This window comes from Oncorhynchus kisutch, linkage group LG7 (genome assembly GCF_002021735.2).
Source record: "Oncorhynchus kisutch isolate 150728-3 linkage group LG7, Okis_V2, whole genome shotgun sequence".
NCBI classification, from domain to species: Eukaryota; Metazoa; Chordata; class Actinopteri; order Salmoniformes; family Salmonidae; genus Oncorhynchus; species Oncorhynchus kisutch.
The window spans coordinates 43,324,544-43,333,377 of NC_034180.2; the positions used below are offsets into that span (position 1 = coordinate 43,324,544).

The 8,834-nt window shown below is 43.6% G+C and overlaps 1 protein-coding gene across 4 annotated transcripts in view; it reads right to left on the reverse strand.

The window, feature by feature from the left end:
- Positions 1–8,834, reverse strand: part of LOC109893803 (arf-GAP with SH3 domain, ANK repeat and PH domain-containing protein 2-like) — a 103,294-nt gene that overhangs the window by 41,379 nt on the left and 53,081 nt on the right. For all 4 annotated transcript variants that reach the window (XM_031829152.1, XM_031829151.1, XM_031829150.1 and 1 more), the window contains exon 4: positions 6,725–6,799. In XM_031829152.1, the coding sequence (XP_031685012.1) occupies positions 6,725–6,799 (75 nt within the window). The remainder of the gene's footprint in view (positions 1–6,724; positions 6,800–8,834) is intronic.

The window sequence follows — 8,834 nt, forward strand, 5'->3', positions numbered from 1 at the left end:
TGGCCAAGCGGGGAGGGTGTGGAGACAGCTGCGGTTCAAGCTGTAGAACCCAGTTCCAACAATTTTAATATTTTTTTTAATTTTAATTTTTATCAAACAAATCTATGCTACAAGAGTCCCTGTTCATGTGAAGTTTATCCATCACCAAGGACTCGTTGGTTCAGGCAACACTTTTCTTTCATGATGGGATACTATTTATTTCTCCTTTCATTGAGCTCCATGGGGAAGTGATCATTCATTCCAAAATCAGTGTTTCTGAGTTCTCTGCCCCTGCTCATTTTGCTTAAAATGTTCAAAACATGCAATAACAGCCCGTGGTCTATTCCCAGAGGCCTTACCCATTCTATGGACTCTGGAGAAAGGGACATTACGCACAACATCTGTGGGCACGACATAAAGTCTCAGACAGTGTCCTTACAGCCTCTGCTGTTGTCATTCTCCGGTATCCCTGAAAAGATGATTATCCCGCATTGATCGACACTGTACATCAAGCAAGGTTCTTTAAGTTGTTTGTTCTCCCTTTGCACCACCTCGCTATGAATAGAGTCTACAGTACCTTTCAGCGCCATGTTCTCTTTTCTTAGATCATCAATCTGACATTGGCTGAATTTTAGACTGGCACATAATGCATTGTTGTCCTCTCGTAGTATATTCAAGACATCAAGTTTGGCAAGCCCTTCATTGATGGATTTCAACAAGTCAACATCCATATCTGGCGAAGAAGCCAGATGTGGAGGTCCTAGGCTGGCGTGGTTACACGTGGTCTGTGGTTGTGAGGCAGGTTGGATGTACTGCCACATTCTCTAATACAACGTTGGAGGCAACTTATGGTAGAGAAATTAACATACCAAATAATTGTAACAGCTGTGGTGGACATTCCTGCAGTCAGCATGCCAATTGCACACTCCCTCAAAACTTGAGACATCTGTGGCATAGTGTTGTGATAAAACTGCACTTTTTAGAGTGGCCTTTTATTGTCCCCCAGCACAAGGTGCACCTGTGTGATGATCATTCTGTTTAATCAGCTTCTTGATATGCCACACGTGTCAGGTGGATGGACTATCTTGGAAAATAGTGAAATGCTCACTAACATGGATGTAAACAAATTTGTGGACAACATTTGTGAAAAGTAAGCTTTTTGTGCATATGGAACATTTCTGGGATCTTTTATTTCAGGTCATGAAACATGGGACCATGTTACGTTTATATTTTTGTTCAGTATATTTCAGACTGACATGTCTTCATTCCATTTTCTTTTTTAAATTTTGGGATTGTGTGTGTATTGTTATTGTATCGTTAGACATTGCTGCACTGTGGGAGCTAGAATCATAAGCATTTTGCTGCACCTGTGACAACACCTGCAAAATGGTGTACGCGACCAATAAACTCAACACTGCTTCAGTGGCTGCACCACTGAACAGCTAAACAGATTTCCCATCGTAATACGGTAGCGTTCAACAGCTGTTCAATCAAATGCTAGATTCTGCAACCCTTTTCCAGCCTGCACAAATGAATAAACAGTGATTAGGGACAAACAAAAACAGACATTAACGGGTGAAATTGCCTGTGTCATTTTCTCTCCATACACTGCAGCGGTGGCCGTAATTGCTGCTTCTGAGGCCGATAAAAATACTGTTAAACATGATGAGATGGATTAACTGATTGTACTGCTCATTTGTTTCTTTATTGTGGATTTTCTGACTGCATCCTGATCACTAACTTCAGAGAGCACTGGTTGCTACAGTATCATGATTTTCTGACTGCATCCTGATCACTAACTTCAGAGAGCACTGGTTGCTACAGTATCATGATTTTCTGACTGCATCCTGATCACTAACTTCAGAGAGCACTGGTTGCTACAGTATCATGATTTTCTGACTGCATCCTGATCACTAACTTCAGAGAGCACTGGTTGCTACAGTATCATGATTTTCTGACTGCATCCTGATCACTAACTTCAGAGAGCACTGGTTGCTACAGTATCATGATTTTCTGACTGCATCCTGATCACTAACTTCAGGAGAGCACTGGTTGCTACAGTATCATGATTTTCTAAATGGTATTGCTCCTTTCTGCCGAAGCCTTAAAATGTAACAGTATTTTTCAAATCAAATCAATATTTCAGTGGACGCCATAAAGGCATTTTTATAATGTCATTAACTGGAATGAAAAAAGGGGGTGGTATAAATGTGACGCATCCTGGAAGAAAAGCTCATCTTTTTAAAGCTTTGTTACAATAAATGTACTACTGCATTATTACAATCAATCTGGAGCTATTTTGCTGTCATATTAAACATATTGCCTGAATCTCATTTTTACGGTTCTAGGATGCATCCCAAATGGTACCACCTGGTTTAATTTATACTAGACATCTACACTACTGTCCTTGTCTTAGTGAACATGGTCAATAGCCACCGGTGGCCTCTAAGGCTTCAAATGTTAAGTGTACTTTCCAGTGCTTCAGAATGGAATGTCTCCACTGTTGAGGAGGTGCAGTAGTGGTAGGCCTACATGCCTGTCCAGTGAATTGGAATGTGACCTGTAAGGGCCTTTTCAAGACCTCAAACCTAAACATAAAAATGACAGATTTCAACTTCAACCAGGTCTAGAGCACCTGTTAAAAACCCATGATTTATGATACTACCACTCCCTAATCTGTTCTTGGTGAGGAATAAAGGTGAGATCATTCCTTTGACAGAGGTGGTAGGAGCTAAAAGACTCAGTGATCATTCCTTTGGCAGAGGTGCTAGGAGCTAAAAGGCTCAGTGATCATTCCGTGTGGGCGGGTGGGTTTCACAATTCACTGGCCCACTATGGGGGGGGGCATCATCTGGGCTCACATCAGTCGGGACTCAGGATCTACCCACTACTTGCTTGCGTGTGTGTGTGTGTTCATAGATACAAAGGATCAGAACGTTTAGCATTGGAAGGGATGACGTCATCCCAGTGTCCAGTCCAGTCCGTAAATCCCCATGGCTCTGGTGTTTGGTGGCCTCAGCACTTTCCACCAGTCTGTTTATGTTCAGTGTTTGGAGTTGGAAGGTGGGTTAGGTGGAGCTGTGGGCCCCAGTCAGCAACAATAACCTTTCCACCAAGTAAGAGGGCCTTAGCCAGCACTTTGCCACAGACAGACAGGGAGTGTATGCTGTGTCATCGTTAGTTGTGTCCTATTCCAGTTTGGACTAAGGAGATTTCAGTAGAACTTGGCTTACTTTAAGCTTTCTTTAAGCTTTCTAGGGCTGTCTGACTCAGTAGAAGCAGACTGGACCCAGGCTAGTGTAGCCAGAAACACTGTAACCTTGAACACACACCCACACATATGCATGCAGGCACATAGGCCTACACACACGCACGCAGGCAGGTAGGCATGCACGCATACACACATGAATGCATATACGCAAACACACACACTGAGTTCACAGTGCCGCAGGTCAGGAGTGTATGAGTCATTCACCGTCCATACGGAAGTAACATCAAAATTCCAAAGTGAAAGGAAACTGAAAACGCAGGGGTCCTAACCTCATAACTCCACAGAGCAGCATGTCAAATCCTCAACATCCTTTCCCTGTTGAGGTGGGAACAGCAGGAAGAAGAGATGAGTGGAGCGTAAAACAGCCTCAAATTAGTTTTGAACTAAATGGTTATGGTGTGAAAGCCCTGTAATCTCAGCTCAATTACTGTCAGTCTCCCATGGGAACGGCTAAGTACCATCCCAGACCGCAGTCACTGAAAATATACGAGCCAATGTCAAGCTAACGTTGTCGACTCTACAAAGTGCTTTAACCATCTCTACAAAGTGCTTTAACTCAACCCCCAGCCATACTTACACAATGCATTTACTGAACAGTATCCATGTCTGTGACATACTCACAATGAACATAAGACTATTGAATCTGACGTGGTCTCCTCTTGATGATATCCAGGTGATTTGGGAAATATAGCAATACGATCATGGGAGCAGGAAGGACAGGAGAGTCTGTTTTATGTTTGAGTCAGACTAGATTAAACCCTAACTAGGCTAGAGCGGTGTGTCTGGGATGGAGGGTCTCTCTCTCTCACTCCCTACCCAACACTACTCAGGCTGGTCTAGACACCTTCCTCCTGCTCTCCACAGGTACTTCCCCTGTGAGAGGAAAAGAGGAATAATGATGAGGAAGTGAGGGGGGATAGCGAACGGTACGCATTGCAAGCTGGGATGGAAAGTCTTCAATTTGTCACTTTCTGTCTCTCACTCACACAAACAAACATACTTTCTCTCGCTCTCCCCTCCCTCCCTCAGTGGTAATGGATAGACAGGATAAATGAGTCAGAGCAGAGCACCATGACTAGCACCTCATTAGCCCCATGTCAAGAGTGTAAGGAGAGCCCCCAGTCACCATGTCAAGAGTGTAAGGAGAGTTCCCAGTCACCATGTCAAGAGTGTAAGGAGAGTCCCCAGTCACCATGTCAAGAGTGTAAGGAGAGTCCCCAGTCACCATGTCAAGAGTGTAAGGAGAGTCCCCAGTCACCATGTCAAGAGTGTAAGGAGAGTCCCCAGTCACCATGTCAAGAGTGTAAGGAGAGTCCCCAGTCACCATGTCAAGAGTGTAAGGAGAGTCCCCAGTCACCATGTCAAGAGTGTAAGGAGAGTCCCCAGTCACCATGTCAAGAGAGTAAGGAGAGTCCCCAGTCACCATGTCAAGAGTGTAAGGAGAGTCCCCAATCCCCAGATCTGCACCATTCTCCCTCTCTGTCAGTGTTCACAGTTCAGAGGCCTATGGCTTCACTCTCGGCAGACAAGAGAGGCTCTGTACACAAGTCTGATGTAGCCTGTCGATGCCAAAGTTACAACGGAGAGAGAGAAAGACAGAGGGAGAGGGCAAGGGACAGAAACAAGAGTGTCCTCCAAGAAAGCAAGAGTCCTTGGAGAATGTATGAGTGATGAGAAGCCATGGGGTAACTAGGGAGTACTGTAGCTAGCTAGTGACTAGCTAGTAGTATTTCTTAGGAGAGCGAGAGCGAATGAAAGAGAGAGAAAGAGAGAGAGACAGACAAAAAGAGAGAAAGATAGAGGTAACAGCCTCATTAGTGCTAGTACACATCAGACAGTGGCACTTGTGACCCACGTGGTTGTGGTGCAGAGGTCAGAGCAGAAAGTAATGAGTGCTGATGGGATTAGAGGCCTGGCAGACTAGAGGGGTGTCTGGGCTGGGCCTGGTAGACTGGAGGGGTGTCTGGGCTGGGCTGGGCCTGGTACACTAGAGGGGTGTCTGGGCTGGGCCTGGTAGACTGGAGGGGTGTCTGGGCTGGGCCTGGTAGACTGGAGTGGTGTCTGGGCTGGGCTGGGCTGGGCCTGGTAGACTGGAGGCGTGTCTGGGCTGGGCTGGGCCTGGTAGACTGGAGGGGTGTCTGGGCCTGGTAGTCTGGAGGGGTGTCTGGGCTGGGCCTGGTAGTCTGGAGGGGTGTCTGGGCTGGGCCTGGTAGACTGGAGGACTGGAGGGGTGTCTGGGCTGGGCTGTCTGGGGCCAGCCTCCCATGGATATAGACAGGATTCTGACTGCATTCCTGCAGTATGCTGTCTGCCTCATCACACGCTGGCTGGCTAACTGGTTTGTCCTGGAGCTAGTAGAATGAGTGCGCTGGTCCCAGACTTGACATGTGTGATGGAGTGTAGTTAATGTGTTGGCTAGTGCAAGAGTGGTATGCTGTTTATAGTTTCCACACCCAACACACACACACAGGAAATCATGGGGTCTGGGGTAACACTGTACCAGCAGGAAAACACTCATCTCATACAGCTTCTCTGTTCTCTACCAGGTACAAAACATTGCTAGTACCTAGTAATTACCATCACACACACAGAAGCGTGAGTTACCACAGTAGAGCAGGGTAATAGGAGAACCTTTACCTTCATACAAATCCCTATAGAGGTCTAATAACAAACACCACACAGTCCAACAGAAAGACATGGAGGATAGTGTGAGTGTCCAACATAGAGACACGGAGGATAGTGTGATTGTCCAATAGAAAGACACAGAGGATAGTGTGAGTGTCCAACAGAAAGACCCGGAGGATAGTGTGAGTGTCCAACAGAAAGACCCGGAGGATAGTGTGAGTGTCCAACAGAAAGACCCGGAGGATAGTGTGAGTGTCCAACAGAAAGACCCGGAGGATAGTGTGAGTGTCCAACAGAAAGACCCGGAGGATAGTGTGAGTGTCCAACAGAAAGACCCGGAGGATAGTGTGAGTGTCCAACATAGAGACATGGAGGATAGTGTGAGTGTCCAACATAGAGACATGGAGGATAGTGTGAGTGTCCAACATAGAGACATGGAGGATAGTGTGAGTGTCCAACATAGAGACATGGAGGATAGTGTGAGTGTCCAACATAGAGACATGGAGGATAGTGTGAGTGTCCAACATAGAGACATGGAGGATAGTGTGAGTGTCCAACATAGAGACATGGAGGATAGTGTGAGTGTCCAACATAAAGACATGGAGGATAGTGTGAGTGTCCAACATAGAGACATGGAGGATAGTGTGAGTGTCCAACATAGAGACATGGTTGATAGTGTGAGTGTCCAACATAAAGACATGGAGGATAGTGTGAGTGTCCAACATAAAGACATGGAGGATAGTGTGAGTGTCCAACATAAAGACATGGAGGATAGTGTGAGTGTCCAACAGAGACAAGGAGGATAGTGTCAGTGTCCAACATAGAGACATGGAGGATAGTGTTCCTCACCCCTTTGACTCCTTTCAGGTCTCCTTTCAGCAGGCTGTCCAGAGGGAAGGTGATGATGTTGTTCATGTTCTGGAACTGAATGGACACAGTGGAGAGAAGCTTAGGTCAGAGAGGGTTTAACACAAGCATGGGTGAATAGAGACAACCAGAGATGTTGCAAGCTGTTTAAATGTCCTCACCTTAGCTGGTTGTGTGTTCTGTTTGTGTATGTGTGTGTCGGTCTGTTCTCAATGTCCTTTTGTAAAGACATTACTTCTGTATACGGTGCAACTGTATGTTGAATTTCCTCTAAAGTGACATCTACTGTGGAATTAAAGGGATATGCAGTGTTTTGGCACGGGTGTGGTGGGGGGTGCACTGCTACTAGCATTAGCTCAATTACATGCCAGCTGTTCCCATAGGCTTCCAGTCATTGAGACAACAACTATCCATTTAAAAGCACATCTCAGCAGAAATGTGTAGATCTATCTATTTATATATATATATATATATATATATATATATATATATATATATATATATATATATATATATATATATATATATATATATATATATATATATATATATATATATATATATATATATACACACACACACACACATACATAGAGTATCAGTCAAAGGTTTGGACACACCTACTCATTCAAGGGTATTTCTTTATTTTTACTATTTTCTACATTGTAGAATAATTGTGAGGACATCAAAACTATGAAATAACACATATGGAATCATGTAGCAACCCAAAACGTTTTAAACTAATCAAAATATATTTTAGATTTGAGATTCTTCAAAGTAGCCACCCTTTGCCTTGACAGCTTTACATACTCAGTCACCTAAATCAAATGTATTTATATAGCCCTTCTTACATCAGCTGATATCTCAAAGTGCTGTACAGAAACCCAGCCTAAAACCCCAAACAGCACAGAGACCTTTGCTGCAGAGGATAAGATCATTAGAGTTAACTGCATCTCAGAAATTGCAACAAATAAATGTTTTACAGAGTTCAAATAACAGACACATTTCTCAATCAACTCCCTTCACAGGACGGAGCAAACTGGCCCTAACCAGAATAGAAAGAGGAGTGGGAGGGCCCGGTGCACAACTGAGCAAGAGGACAAGTACATTAGTGTCTAGTTTGAGAAACAGACGCCTCACAAGTCCTCAACTGGCAGCTTCATTAAATAGCCAGTTTGCGTTGTTCTGTGAATGGAGTAGTACACAGCGTTGTATGAGATGTTCAGTTTTTTGCATGGAATAGCCTTCATTTCTCAGAACAAGTATAGACTGACGAGTTTCAGAAGAAAGTTCTTTGTTGCTGGCCATTTTGACTAGTCTAAAGGAAGGTCAGTTTAATTTCTTCTTTAATCAGGACAAAAGTTTTGCAAAATGGTTTTCTAATGATCAATTTGCCTTTTAAAATTATAAACTTGGATTAAGCTAACACAACGTGCCATTGGAACACAGGAATGATGGCTGCTGATAATGGGCCTCTGTACGCCTATGTAGATGTTCCCATAAAAAATCTGCCATTTCCAGCTACAATAGTCATTTACAACATTATCAATGTCTACACTATCTCTGATCAATTTTATGTTATTTTAACGGACAAAAAAAGTGCTTTTCTTTCAAAAACAATTACATTTCTAAGTGACCCCAAACTTTTGAACGGTAGTTTATATATATATATATATATATATATATATATATATATATATGACATATTTTTAGCAGCGGTGGGAACAATTTAGCAGTGGCAGGCCACCGCAACTAAATTAACATAGTTAAAACATATGTTTGTCTGTGGAATTCCTACATGATGGCATTAAAGACGATCATCCAGCTCTAACTGTTTATCCCCTGGGGTCAGAATGTAATCTGGAATGGGATAGATCAGTTTTCCATCGCAGCTTCCAAAGTGCTACTTGGAGACCAAATATCTGCTGGATCCAATTTATTCAGATCCTGCTTTGACTCCAAAACAAATTCAAACAACCCTAAAGCTTTATTAGAAACACCTGACAGCCATTCTAGAGGATTTTGCCTCACAACAGGAACAACGTCAAATTACACAGAGCTAATTCACTGTTGATTTAATCTGTGTTGTCTC